Genomic DNA, 15129 nt, shown 5'->3' with positions numbered 1-15129 from the left:
ACCTCTCCACTACAGGGCCCACTCTCCACTGGTGTGAGGACCTTACACGCCTGACAGGTCACTACTGTCGCCGGCGGACGGCTTATTATAAACCTGTGAGTAGCACTAAAGACAGCCTATATAGCCGATAAGGAATACTCGAGCATCCTTTTGCAACCTCGACATGTCATCCTCTCTTTAGAAGGACCATTACCACAGTACGAGCAGGAGGGCACGCTCACTGGGTACCACTTATCGCACGTCACACAATACCATCGTACCACTCCCTGTCCACTATGTGGTCTCTGTGCCTGAGGGCGGACCAAGGAACCACTATTGTGCTGAGTCTCCCCCACCTTTCTAGGCGTATCGGCCTCTAGATATGCTGGGTTGGCTTCACTCTCACAACATTTACATATCAGTGCATCGGGTGGGTTCAAAAAGGTACACGATGGACACTGCCATCGACCCGGCTTTACACTCGCCATGGGGCCAGGTGTGAATTACACTGAGAATGAGTACTTCATAGATCAGATTCAGTCTACCCCACTAGCAACACTTGTTTTGCGCTCATCGTCCCCCCCACTATATGAACTCAACACTCCTATTATGTTGTGTTACTGGCGGCGGCCACAGTCATCGACCGGCCAACATCATAAACCCCTACATGCAATGATAATTATTAATACCTGTCCAGGTGCCAACAACACCGCCTGAGAGCGGAGCTCCGAATGGCATGAGGAACGCTAGAGAGGTATTTTGCATACGTAATGTAACGAGGTTTGCGATAAATGGGACGAACCACTTGCTGCTGCTACACCGATGCGTGCAATAAAAACAAACTGCTAGATATCAACAAGTCAACCTTATTTCTTATCACTGCTGCTGTGATCTTCCTTTGCTGATGGTATCTAAAGGTAGCAGGAAGATGCCTGCAATCCGGAGAACCGTTACCTACCACAATACTGTGTAGCTTCTTCCGCCACTGCTTGAGATCCGCATCGAACGCCCTCTTGCTAACCCTCTCATTAGGGTCGGGTGTAATGGGGTCCACCGCTGGATTGCGTTTCCTTGGTGTAACCTGATGTACAAAGTCCATGACTTCTGGCTGCATACTAGCCCTACCGAGGCTCTATATGCTAAGTAGTTGTCAGTCATCTTGCCGATTTCAATCTGTCTGGCCCTTTGTTCGGCCCGTGCTCGCCACTGTTCTTCCGTAGCTGGGACCTCCGACCTATGGTCGGTATCTAACCCCCTCGCAGTAGATTACATCACTCACAATCGGGTCTTCATTGTAGTACCACCAGTCGTCTTCCTCCTACGGGCCCTCAGAATAGGCCGATGCCGTCGTAGCTCAGTCTGAGGTGTCTGGAGGCAACTATTGAAAATGACCATACGATAACAGTAAGCTTACTTTCACACTATCAATGACAAATTCTGCGTCGTGTGCAAGACTCCCATTACCGAAGATTGGGTCGATACGGCCCCCAGCATTGGGATCCGGGAAGAATGATGGGCCCTTAGACACATCCTAAAAAGAGAAAGCAACGGTCGACAGCAACAGCTCCATGGTAAGAGACTAGGTGTCATAATGACTTACTCTATGCCCGCTATTCAGCTTACGGAACTTGCTGGCTGTCGTCATCTCTAACTCGCCATGGGCCCGCAGTGAGGTCAGACGTTTGCCTGTAAGACGTTTGCTGTCCTCCGACAGTCCTGATTAATACCACAAGTCTAGTGATGTTGTTCCACTCCTGACCTGGCAAATTGCTAAGGAAGTCGCCTCCTGTGACACTCCCTTTAGAATCCTCTGGTATAACAATACGAGCGTTGGCCATTAAAAAGCCGAACCCAGCCGGCCTTAGACTCTCTTCCTCCTCCCCAGAAGTCGTCATAAGCCCTAACGACCAGCATCAATTCAAGCCTCAAGCCGGATGTCCACCTGCAACACCAAGGGCCAGCTTGCTGGCATCGGTCGGAGCCTCAATATACGAGTCTTGTGCATCCAGAGGAGCTGCTGCTACCTTGGGGAACGTTGTATTTCCCCTAACTACCGTCCTACGATTAATAGGTGGCACAGGCAGAGAGAAACCTGAGAAGGAATCCAGTGCGGTCCGCGGAAGAATCTGTTACTTACTGTCATCACTGCCGAAATCAGCCCAGCTGACCCTCGATGGTTTCACGGCCTGTCTTCGTTCCGTCTTGGACACAGGTTGTGACGACTCCACATCTTTACCAAAGGAATCTTCTTCCAACGACATTTCCGCCCAGCTCAACTTCCTGGGGCAGCCGTCAGGTTCGGTGCTTGGGGGGACTACAGCCGTCGAAGAAGAGGACGCTGATGCAGATGACATGCTACTTCTATTCAATCAAGTTATCTAAGGACCCTCCATATCCCCTGACCACACATTCCGACAGTATTGAGATGGTGCAATGACACGCAGACAGGCGGAGCGGTGCACTGGTATCGCATATGCAGAGTTACCGATTTGTATTAACATTGTACACATCTCAACCGTGACCGTTGAAGCACTAGAACACAAGATGAGGCATTACCACAGCGACTGCGCCTAACGCATGTCGTAGTCAAGACCATAGAGAATGAAGGACCAGGAAGATACCCGAGGAGATGCAGTTATTATATCCGGCATCCTACTTGGTGGATGAGTCCACTACTGAGAGGAACCTCAACAATAGGACTCATCTTGCACAGAACTTCCAGCTCCTCCTTCACCCAAATGAGCTTATATCAGCCCATTGCATCTCTCGGAGTGTTCATACAATTGTCCAAGTTGATGTCTAATGGGTGTAGACCGATGTGTATCAACTTGGCCTTCTCAATATAGCTTTGATTACATCTCTCTGCACTCGAGCACTGCTGCGAGCAGGTACCAACTATACACCTTTAGTTACCTGCTACTCCCGGCATTTCAGGTTGGCCTAAATGGGAGGAGAATGAGGAGCATCATGCCAGTGTCGTCGATATTTATGAACCACTGCTCACCTAGGTCTAGATCCGGACGACTGGTCGGAATTAGACTCATTTCGGTTTCAGTGAACCCCGTCTGAAAAGCGGTTACGCGAGTGATGATACACAGTCCATACCATCCTTCTGACAGCCTGCCGATACCATCACGACCAGTAGAACTACCCACAGTGGGAGCAACTGCGGGGAATAAGACGGACAGTGATACATGAATGAAAACTCACCCTGCCGGTCATCTCAGATGTGAGTCGTAAATGTGCCACGAAAAAGATACAAGTCATGGCTGGCGGGGAAAACGATAGGGAGCGGTATCCGGAGGCAGGCACTCCACCCATTGACAGATATAAATCACAACAAGCATCATTACGAAACTCCATCATGACGATGAGAACTCAATGCTGAGTTTTGAATTACAATGCCAACAATACGACTACTCGTGAGACTTCAACGCTGACAGGTTACTCAGATTAGTGGTCCCACCGATCCCCGAACCCCCGCCGTTGCCTCCGCCTCCTGCCACAAGCTGCTGCTGGAACAGAGAGAAGGAACTCACGCACCTGAGTAACGACGAATCAAGTTGCGCACTGCGAAGGACACGTCTGACCTAAACTCCATATGGGGCAAGCGATTGAGGATATCCTCTGAACGCACTGTAGTATTGAGATCAGCAGAGAAGTAGTAGCTAAGGAGGGCAACAGGCGACGTAGAGCTCACAACGGGATATGTACAGTATCAGGGAGACCAATGGTATTTCAACAAGGTTAGCCTTCACAGACAATGCCACATCTTCACCTGGTGGAACCCCTATTGGGATGGTGGTGCCTGGTGGAAGACGAAACGATTGTCGATTTGGGTGAATATGGGGAAGATGATCACTCCAATGGAGATTAACGCCAGATGGGAAGCATATGAACACTGGCGGCCTGTCGCTGTTCATAACAGTCTGCCATTGATGGTGTGGTGGTCTTGATCTGCCTGGAGCAGCGCCGGACGGCACCGATACCGCACTAACCTGAATAAAACGCCTGCTGCAGGAATTGAACCGGGGACCTCCCTCCGACCTCCCATTGGAACTGGGCTGCCGGGAAGCGCTTAACACATAGCCTCTCAGCGAATGAGCTCTTAATGGGTAGACGCAGGTCGGCCGATTCATATACGATTCTGATACGGCCCTCGTCAGCTCTGTCAAGGCGCACTACCCAGGAGAAGAATTGACCTAATTGCACGAAATGCACGACGGTCACGTCTGAAACCGCCACTCCCGGTGCTTCTACCCTTGATGACCCGTACTGCTTCCCCCGACTCAGCGGCGCCTCCTGGAGTGTTGTCAGGAAGGAGGGCACGGAGACTAGGGATGTACCATTCATGAGCCGAAGCCGTAGACTCAGGAGGGGAATAGCCGGGCAGGGTCTGATTACACACCAAGGGACCAAGGAGAATGCAGCCAACTATGGGTACATCGATCTCGGCAAACTTTCCTCGAACAGCTGTCGCAGCTTGCCTCCACTCCTGCCACCCTTTGCACTGCCTTAGAAGATCACAGATTGAGTCCAGACCAGCCCATTCCGTAACGAAGCGGACAACACCTACGGAAACACCTACACCGCTACACTCCCATCGTAGACAGACTCTCGCAGTCTAGATCAGTGGCGATGGCCTGAGAGGCCGGGCCAAGCACATGAGCCATGACAAACTGGGACAGGTTGCCGTCCAATAACTTCCTCCTCAGAGTATCAGTGTGGAGTAGACGGGGCAACTGCTGACCAACATAAGCCGACACCTCTCGAGAGATGGAAGGTAAGGAAGCCAACGATGGATGTAGCAGAATCGATAGGCAACTGTAAGGACCATCGCCAAGCAGAGAGGTGAGGGTAGTAGCTACTACTAATACTACTTATGCGGGTCGAGCTTTGGCAGTATGACCTGAGCCACCATATCCTCAGTCAAGGCTTCAATACCAAGGTTCCTTGCTTCAGCCAACACACTCAGTGTATCGGCAGCGGAGAGGGAGAGATGGTCTCCGGCAAGACCACCAAAGTACATGAACCGTACCAGAGCCTTCATCACATTCAACCTATCAGGAGGACTGCTGATCGACTACTGCCACCCCGTCCTACTTCTGATGTATTTCTAATTTATTAGTGGCTCGTGGTTGGCATAGCTGTTGCCGTAGGACTCCACCTAAACCAATATGGTACCAGATTATACAATAAGAGACCAAACCCACTATGAGCCGCCAGGATCACTGAATGAGCCTTTATCTCTCCACTACCACCAGGATCGCTGGATGTGCCTACATACCTTCTTCACGTTGGAAACGGGAGGCCAGAGCTCACAGACTATTGTGAAATCGGTGAGAATACGATCCTCGAACATCCTTCTCAAGTTCATCTGTAACAACTCGTTGCCATCTAGATTCTGCGTACCCTCCTCTCCAATGTGAACGAGTGTCCCACCACCACCACCACTGCAAATCGACTCGGCTTTGTATGATTTCACCGAATCAGGGCGGATCGAGGGCACGCTAGGGGACAGGATCATAGCCATAGAAAGTTGGCACACACCTGTCGTCCTTGCCCCGCAATCTAATCATAACCCAACAGTTGTTAGCTAGAGTAACACATGTCGGGACTGCTACTATCAGACCTGAACGTCTTCCCTGCACGAATTGTACCGCGGCTGGTGGGACTAAATTCTTAAAGTCTTTACCCAAGCCCACGGAACCAGGTGACTATCGGGACATCGGAGCGCCGCTGGTCTAGTTCCAATAATGAGAGTCGTCCGAAGATCTGTCCTATATGCCAGAGGAGGAGCCTGCCCCGATAACCCAGGGACACCACGAGTCTATAATCTACCCATTTACTGCCCTAATTGAGCTGCGAATTATGAAGATCTTGCCCATATGCACGACAGGCTTCAGGGATCGCCATCAAGCCATCACCGCGCCACGAAATTACCATCAGAATCATCGGGATGCGGCTGCCCTTGATTCCTGAGACTGTACTGGTTTCAGTGGATGGAACATTATACCCGGAATGAGTAGGAACTAGCAGGCATGGGGGTACTGAGGACAATACAAGGCCGAACATACCGGAAAGGCTAACAATCATGGCGCATGCTCCCTCCGACCTTCCCTAGTAGTGTACGGCAGACCACTCCCTTGAAGGCCTGGAAAGCCTTGTCTTGGTTCCTGATGGAAGAGCGATACAAATGCTCACGCCCGGATCGAGCCGACCTCAACTCACACCGGCTCATCAAGACACCGGCAGGATGGAGACGTATTCTATGGCGGGCTATGGCTGCTTCCCCTCGTTGTCGTAGGGAGGGGATCCAATGGTAGTGCTCAAGATAAGGACCCAAGGACCGTCCCAAACCACTACTCTCTGGGGGGATATCCTCCAATATGCGTACAAGGAATGATTGTTCCTTCCTAATACCACCAAATAATAGGCGAGGATGAACACCCAGAACGCGGCCAAGGTAAGAGAGGTCTTTACGGAACCTCAGACAGCAGTAAATACGTAGAGCCCATAAAGGCTCCCACAACTCTTCGTTAACGTCATTCAACTTTCCCAGCAATTCCTCAACGGTCGACAATATCGCCTTATCCAGACCCTTGAGGTCCTCCCATCGAGGTCCCACTTTGTCGACGTCCGCTGCCTTAGGACGTAGTAAATAAGCATTCCTAATCCGTCGTGGACAGGCCTCTGTGAAGTCACATGCAGAGTCATTGAGAGCCGGAAGATTGCCGAGGAGACAGACGAGCATCCTCCTAGCAAAAGCCTGGAACTCGCCTTCCGAGACCGCTTTATGGACTTCCGATATGCTCCCAATCCTGGACGGCTGAGTTAGGGCACACAACACCTCCCTATCCTTCACGACAGGTACTCTCCAAAGCCTCTGCAAATAAGACAATGCTAAGCCATTATCCCGAGCCGCCGCATAGACTCGACTTGGGGACGAGCGGAAGGCTCTGATGATACTGCGAGGCAATATATCCCCTTCCAGCGTTCCAGTTTTGAGGGTAGTGAACACATCACACAGCGATATCGGGACTTCCCAAACCTCTACTTGGCTGCCTTTTTCAATACAAATGCCCATTCGATAGGGATATATTCGAGCCCCCCGTTGAAAGTCCAAGCCCAAAGTGTATAGCTCACAGGAGATAGCGTCGATTACTGCTATGTGCCCTTGACGAGAGGTCGATAGAATGGCACTCCAATAACCAGGGAACCATGCAAGGCTAGCTATGGGGTTGATAAGGGAGATGTGGCGTACGAAGGGAGCCTCATGGAATGCTATAAAGGTATCGAAATCGACGATCGTGACCACACCATTGACCGCAACGACAACCTGATGATCCCGAACAGCAACGTCATCAATCACTTCTCTCACACTACCCTCTATGACGTGTACTAGAGGAGACAGCAAGTCGACACCATTGAGAGTTACCACTAGGCCACCGGATTCCACCGTGATGACTGCAACTTCAGAGCATCTCCCACAGACTCTATGGGAGGAGGAGTGGTACACTCGGGAATCCTTGCAGTAATACATTGAACCGCCACCGGGCTTTGCGCATGCGTGCAAGGCAAGTTTGATACCACACTTTGGCGAAATCCCACCTTGAGCACGGCTCAACTTGGGTTCCAATGATACCGATTCCTTTGATGCCAGACATCCCGCGATCGTGAAGACGTCCATACTTCCGCCCTGACTTGTACGTACCACTCCTCCCTGCAAAATAGCCACCTCCTCTTCAGTCGAGCACCATGCCTCTAAGCCAATACCCATGGCTCCATCGACATGCCCCATGCACAGCTTCCCTACACAGGAGACGGAGTTGCCTGATCCCACCAGACGGCTCGGCGGCTTCCACAGCCAAGACGGTACTTCACATAGCCCACACTTTGGTCTGTACACGGCCACTGAGGGGTCTCCTTCCTTATCGATTGAGAGCAGTAGTACGTCACCATTAGCAGTAGAATAGAGAGGCACGGCTAAGAGGTCTTGAGAAGAGGTCCTCCCGGCCCGAGACCAGAGGACTCCTACGTCCTCTGCAGGCTCTTCAACTCTCCTTAGTACAGGCCGGATCACCGGCGATTCGTCACGGCAAAAATCTACACTCCTAGATGAGGACTGCATACAACAACAAACTGGAATCAGGAAATCCAGAGGCACCAACGTAATAGGCAGTGATGAAAGAGACTTAGTACATCCAGCGTTGGGAAGTATGCCACCCCGCATCGCTCCGCTACAATCAACGATCAGTCTTGGGATCATACCTTTCAATTTCCACCCTTTCGGCTGCCTTCGTAACATGCACCATAACCCACCGCCCAGGCGTCAATGCCCTCTACGATAACAACAGATCCATAACGCCGTATTCGAGGATGTCAACCTGACAGGTCCACTCTCAATATATTTGTGGGAGCAACAACGGCGAACAATGGGAAACTCACCAAATCGCATAAGAATAACGAAACGTAATCGCATAATTATAAACTAATTATAAACTACTAGACTGGGCGACAACACAGCGAGGTAGGGTGATATTAGTACTAGATGCCGTCCTACCATCATGCATAATGCTTTCCCTCTAGTCTTCCTAGGTAATTATCGAGTAAGGGAGAAGCTGCAGGACCAGGGGTATGTTTTACGATGTGACCAATGGTGGTAGTATCTGCATCTTAGGGAGGGCGTGACGACGTCATGTTTCCACATCTCAAGTAGCGAGCCCAAGTTGTCGAACTAGACATTATCAGGAACCTGGACGTAACATTTATAGGACGCCTATATGTGGTTCATCAATTGACTGTCCCGGAGTTTCTCCCTGGTATGGTTCAATACATCAACAAGGACATATACATGTTGGAAAAACCGTCAGATATTGCTTTCGACATCGTTGCGTGACGCAACGCAACTTGCGTTGCCTTTGAGGCGTGTTGAAAAGTTTAACCTACAATCGATCAAGTTCACACCCACATTGCTTCGGGCACTTGCATGTCGAAGTGATGTAAAATGTATTTTTTTCTTCGCTGCGCCCTAGAAAATTGTCCCACACGGCGTGCGAAACGGTCTGGGGCCGTATGCGGATCCTGATGCAACAGGTGAGTCAGAGTATTTACTCAGATGAAAAAATCAGATGGTGAGTATTAACCCCTGATTCGCTGATTTTTTACTCTGGAGCGAGAAATCAGGATCATCGCGATGATATGTGAATCTCCGAGCTGATTCGCGAATCTAAAGTTGATTTTTTGGCTGATTAATACTCTTACTCAATATGCCTTGCTCATGAGGCTGATTTTTCGGGTGATTCCATTAAATCTGAGTATTTTCGAGAATCAGGGAATCAGAGATTGGATCAGACATTTTTGACAAGACGAAGAATATAGTCGCTACGCCCCACATCCGAAAGTGACATTTTCAAGAAAGGAGGAAAATTGCGCGGTCGCCAGGGGTGCCAGGAGATGACGGAGTAGAGTAGAGGAGTAGTAGAGAGCTGGATCAAAGCTGTCAAAGCGTGAGACCAGACGTAGGGACTTCTACTCGATCCGAAGGTACCCCTGCTAAACCGCGGGTTGGCTCAGCCGGAATCCTCACCACGTAGAGTTCTCACTAACGTAGGAACCCAACATCACAATTAGATCTAATGGATTTGCTACTCAATCGCACTAGTGAGACCACTACATATAGACCAAGTGCTAGTCAAGCGAGATTACAACGTAAGAGCAACTGCTCCCAGTCGTAAACGACGCACGTTCACAGTCAAAGAGAGAACACGTAGCCACAGTAAGCTACGGTTGTCTAGTATCAATCTAGAACTCTAACTCTCAGATAGAACAGAGGTGTACAATCAATCTCAACATCTTCAACGTGAGTGAAACGTCCAGCCGTTTCAACACCAAGATACGTTGCGAAGATACGCCATCATCTTGAGCACTTAAGTCGTCTTGGTAATACCAAGAGTTCTTTCTTTTTCAAAAAGAATTCATTTATTTCTTTTTCATTATTTCTTTCAAAAATTTTTAAAAAGAAACGAGAAAGAAATGAAAACAATTGAATTATATGCTACAATTTCTAGTCTGAGAATTTACGAAAGATGATTTGAAGGTATGAGCATGGAAATACAAGGCACCGCATATCGGTGATGATTGACAGTCGAGATATTACAAGAAAATGCGACTTACGAGGACGTTATTGTTAAGTCCCCGCGGTAAAGGTAACGGAGGAGGTGATACTAGAGGGTCATGAGCAACTAGGCTTCAACAGAGAACAATCGGGCATCATTTAATGAGAACTGGGCGATTCTGATACAATGCAAGTATACACCTAGATTATATGAACCATAGAGTAGTAGATCGTGGGATGAATTTAAGGTCAATGTCAATAGTTTTTGAACTTCGGTGTCTCGAATATCTAGTCCATGGCAATTGTGATACAATACAAGTATACACCCAGACTCTGTGAGCTATAGAGTAGTAGAGTGTGGAAGAAATTCGGGGTCAATGTCAATAATTACCGAATTTTGGTGTCTCGAATATCTTGTCCATGGCGATACTGATACAATACAAGTATACGTCAATGTCAAAAATTGCTGATTTTTGGTGTCTCCAATACCTTCTCCATGGCTATTCTGATACAATACAAGTATATACCTAGATTTTATGAACTATGGAGTAGTAGAGCGTGGGATTAATTTAAAGTCAATGTCAATGAATGCTGAAGTTCGGCGTCTCGAATATCTCGTCCATGGCGATTCTGATACCATACAAGTATACACCTAGATTCTATGAGCTATAGGGTAGTGGAGTGTGGAAGGACACTGAGGTCAATGTCAATAGTCGTTGAACTTCGGTGTCTCGAATATCTTGTCCATGGCGACTCTGATACAATACACGTATACACCTAAATTCTATGAACTATAGAGTAGTAGAGTGTGGAAGGAATCTGGGGTCAATGTCAATAATTGCTGAGTTTCGGTGTCTCGAATATCTAGTCCATGGCAATTCTGATACAATAAAAGTATACACCCAGATTCTATGAGCTATAGAGTAGTAGAATGTGGAAGAAATTTGGGGTCAATGTCAATAATTGCTGAGTTTCGGTGTCTCGATTCGAGACTCTCGAATATCTAGTCTATGGCGATTCTGATACAATACAATTATACACCCAGATTCTATGAGCTATAGAGTATTGGAGTGTGGAAGGAACTTGGGGTCAATGCCAATAATTACCGAATTTTGGTGTCTCGAATTTCATGTCCATGGCCATTCTGATACAATACAAGTATACACCTAGATTCTATGAATTATAGAGTAGTGGAGTGTGGAAGGACTGTGGGGTCAGTTTCAATAATAGCTGAACTTCGGTGTCTCGAATATCTTGTCCATGGCGACTCTTATACAATACACGTATACACCTAGATTCTATGAACTATAGAGCAGTGGAGCGTGGGATAAACTTAAGGTCAATGTCAATAATTGCTGATTTTCGGTATCTCCAATACCTTCTACATGGCTATTCTGATACAATACAAGTATACACCTAGGTTTTAAGAACTATAGAGTAGTAGAGCATGGGATGAATTTAAGGTCAATGTCAATAAATGCTGAAGTTCGGCGTCTCGAATATCTTGTCCATGGCGATTCTGATACCATACAAGTATACACCTAGATTCTATGAGCTATAGAGTAGTGGAATGTGGAGTGTGGAAGGACATTAAGGTCAATGTCGATAGTTGTTGAACTTCGGTGTCTCGAATATCTTGTCCATGGCGACTCTGATACAATACACGTATACACCTAAATTCTCTGAGCTATAGAGTAGTAGAGTGTGGAACGAATTCGGGGTCAATGTCAATAATTGCTGGATTTCGGTGTGTCGAATATCTAGTCCATGGCGATTCTGATACAATACAAGTATATACCCATATTCTTCGAGCTATAGAGTAGTAGAGTGTGGAAGAAATTTGGGGTCAATGTCAATAATTGCTGAGTTTCGGTGTCTCGATTCGAGACTCTCGAATATCTAGTCCATGGCGATTCTGATACAACACAAGTATACACCCAGATTCTATGAGCTATAGAGTACTGGAGTGTGGAAAGGCGTTGCAATTGGACATTATCTTCGAACTGACAGCTCAGGTTGTGCGATGCATCATGTCACCTTCTTTGGATCGCAAGATTCGATCCACGGGAATTCAGAGATGACTCGGCATGGAAAAGAGAAAGCCTTGGCGTTCTTTCGCAGCAAAGCAAGAGTCGTCCACTCATGAAGATCATTGATATGGAGAGTGGCAAGGACGCAACGAAATATCTCTTCCATCAAGGTAAGAGATTCTCATTGGGCATTAACTCTTGACATTATTCTCTTGAGTGAGTCAAGGGTTTTAGGGGCCTATGCGGACTTAGATGACAAAATTATGTGCACAATGAGGCCAAGCCAGTCTTGGTTTATGTACAGAGATACATCATCATTCGCTGCTCTAATGCACAGCTTGTCATCGATTCCGGCAACTACGTGTGAGCCTGCAGCATTATTCAAACAGCCTGACCGTTGCAAGTAGGTCCCGAATACTTCAAGCTTCATTTGCCTTTACTTCACCTCTTTTGTCAGGCCTACCATAGCAAGTTGCTATTAGCAACCTTCATTCGTCGCGCTCTGATTCGCTGGCAGTTCTCATCAAATTAACCTATTCTTTGATTGAATATCAAGTTTCTGAGGAGGAAGTCCTACCTTGTTACTCAAACGGTTTAAGTTAAACCCTTAGCTTGCTAGGCTGCTCAGTGCTTTCCATTAGAGTGGGCCATTGAGTTAAGGTGTCAGCATTATTCTGGCGGACTCTAAGCGATGGACAAGAATTTTGTGGTTGGAGTTTCCAACAGCTATGATCAAGATTCTGTTCCCAATTGATTCTTCCCAAATTCAGAGTCTGAATACAATGGGCCCTCCGGACCTATTCAGACGGAGTATATCAGGGTCAGTGTAAAAAATGCGGAAATTCGACCGAACTTGATTATTCATACGTGTCATACTCGGCCACACCTCCGGCCACTGGCCTCTGAGAGACCGCCTCTCGTCTGGCCAAAGTTTGGCCGCGAAACCTTCAGACTGAAGGCTCCAGTAGCAGACTCAAGTAGGTTGAGTCAACTAACCTACCGACGGCATTGGTTAGCTTTTATATCATGTCATAGTCAATAGACCCGACCATTTTGTAAGACTAAAGCTCAAAAAACCCGAAGAACTGAATTCTTTTTAATTCTTTTCAATTCTTTCTAGAAACAATCGAACTAATATTTCTTCGTATTCTTTTCGAAAAGAAATACCTAGAAAGAAATAAAAAGAAATAATTAGGGAGAACCCTGCTTGGTATTCCTTTGCGCTTGCCTCGCGGCTCCGCGCAAAATGTCACTTTGCGAGGGTAGAACCTGGTAAATTCGCCCCAAATTCATGAGCATTTCCCGTTCCGCTATAACAATGACAAAATTGTGAAAGAAGATCTTTTGTCGCACGTGTACACATCCGTACTTCAAACTTTTCAATATGTTCACTCGGAATCCGACAATCCCTCAAGAGGATCGATGAAGGGCATTTATTGTTTTTATGAATAATTGATTGAATTAAGGAATGCGTAATTCACACCGTGTGGTTGCATGTACTACGTGCGCTAAACCTCCATCCACCGTTATGTATCGTGTGATCCCATAGCTGAACTGGTTAAGGGTGTGCTTCCACGTGCTCGAAACAGGAGTTCTATTCCCGGGCAGGGTTATACTGATACCCTGTATGCACTACGTGCGCTATAGTATAGCTATACCTCCTTGCACTGTCTTATATTGTATAATCTCACAGCTCAACTGGTCAAGGATACACTTTCACTTGATCAAAGCCGAGGTTCTATCCCCCGGCACGGTCATTCTAAGCACCTAAGCCATCGCAAGCAGCAGAGGAGGTTTACCGTGGCGCGCGCTGAAGTCGTGAATCAAGGTCGAGAATCAGAATCAGGGTTTGGTACCGGGGGTCCGGACCCCCGGTACGAATCAAGGCAAAATAACGTGGAAAAATGGAGATACTCACGGCGTGAGTATGATTCGGAATCACACGCTGAGTAAAAATCAGATTCTGAATCTTTGGCGTTCTCGAGTTGAGTAAAATACTCACGAGTATGAGTTTTGAATCACAATCACGTTGAAAAAATCTAGAATCATGATTCTTACTCACTGGGTTGAGTAAATACTCTGACTCATTGGTTCACAATCAGAATCAATGGCTGAGTATGATTCTGAATCAGGAATCATGATTCTGAATCAGGAATCATGATTCTGAATCAGGAATCATGATTCTGAATCAAGAATCGAAATCAACGCTTGAGCGAAATCAGGAATCAGGAATCGTACTCGCGAATCCTGAATCTGAATCTGGAATCAGTAATCATACTCACGAATCATGAATCTTACTCATGAATACGGAATCTGAATCAACACTTGTGAATCATGGTGTGAGTTGAATCAAAATCGGAAATCAGATAGTGAGTTGAATCAGTGCCTGTGATTCTCGAATCAGTATCCGCATACCGCCCCTGCCCAACAACTGCATCTTGGCAGTGATCGACTACCGCTGATCGACGAGAGTGTAATTCCAGTAGTAGAGGAATTCCCCGCTCCTCCACAGCAAGAATAGGGTCATCGTATGTGCCTGTGAAGAGCCATTGAAGCATCTTGCGCACATCCGAAGCTACTAGCTTCAAGCTAATGCACATATTCAAGGGTTGCGGATTATTGGAGTATGGTGTTGCTTGTCTGGGGATCGCCGGGCTTTGGTTGATTTTTCTCGACCATCGCAGCCCAATCCCTCGATGTAGAGTTATAGTTTGTCTTCAACAAGGTAGGTCCTCCGAGATATTCGGATTGTATTCGTTGTTAGAAATTCCCAGCCGTCATAGATGATCGTTGACTGGAATATGGTGAGACACTGTCTGTGCGTCCGTCCACACAGACCATCGCCTTGCGATTTGAGTTGTCTGGCAGCTCGCAGTGGACTGCTGTCGTGTTATAGGATGTTCTGAACAGTCTGTGACCTGTGGACCATGCCAGTTCGGCTGTGGGCAGGTGCAGATTGCGTCGCAATCTGCCCCGTCTGTCTTGGCCAGCCAGCTGTATCTA

General features: G+C 47.5%; 3 protein-coding genes across 3 annotated transcripts; all 3 read right to left on the bottom strand.

The window, feature by feature from the left end:
• Positions 1 to 2: 2 nt before the first annotated feature.
• Pmar_PMAR014690 (hypothetical protein) lies at positions 3 to 290 on the bottom strand (the record flags this gene model as incomplete). Its single annotated transcript, XM_002771609.1, has 2 exons — positions 3 to 93; positions 139 to 290. Coding segments are annotated over 2 exons (243 nt in total), but the record flags the coding sequence as incomplete, so codon positions are not given.
• Positions 291 to 845: 555 nt separating this feature from the next.
• Pmar_PMAR014689 (hypothetical protein) lies at positions 846 to 3300 on the bottom strand (the record flags this gene model as incomplete). Its single annotated transcript, XM_002771608.1, has 12 exons — positions 846 to 890; positions 938 to 1060; positions 1105 to 1213; positions 1259 to 1347; positions 1394 to 1510; positions 1580 to 1695; positions 1739 to 1879; positions 1922 to 2071; positions 2117 to 2293; positions 2893 to 2919; positions 2984 to 3044; positions 3190 to 3300. 12 exons carry the CDS (start codon positions 3298 to 3300, stop codon positions 846 to 848), a joined length of 1266 nt encoding a protein of 421 aa, XP_002771654.1.
• A 95-nt stretch (positions 3301 to 3395) lies between these two features.
• On the bottom strand, positions 3396 to 8461 carry Pmar_PMAR014688 (hypothetical protein; the record flags this gene model as incomplete). Its single annotated transcript, XM_002771607.1, has 13 exons — positions 3396 to 3522; positions 3570 to 3647; positions 3694 to 3977; positions 4027 to 4181; positions 4240 to 4551; positions 4595 to 4803; positions 4860 to 5039; positions 5083 to 5146; positions 5263 to 5550; positions 5698 to 5779; positions 6095 to 6155; positions 6201 to 8104; positions 8372 to 8461. The coding sequence occupies 13 exons, from the start codon at positions 8459 to 8461 to the stop codon at positions 3396 to 3398; spliced, it is 3834 nt and encodes a 1277-aa protein (XP_002771653.1).
• Positions 8462 to 15129: the final 6668 nt, after the last annotated feature.

Source organism: Perkinsus marinus (genome assembly GCF_000006405.1).
Source record: "Perkinsus marinus ATCC 50983 genomic scaffold scf_1104296962766, whole genome shotgun sequence".
NCBI classification, from domain to species: Eukaryota; Perkinsozoa; order Perkinsida; family Perkinsidae; genus Perkinsus; species Perkinsus marinus.
The sequence above is the reverse complement of the archived record's forward strand: the minus strand, read 5'-3'. Positions and strand labels throughout refer to the sequence as shown.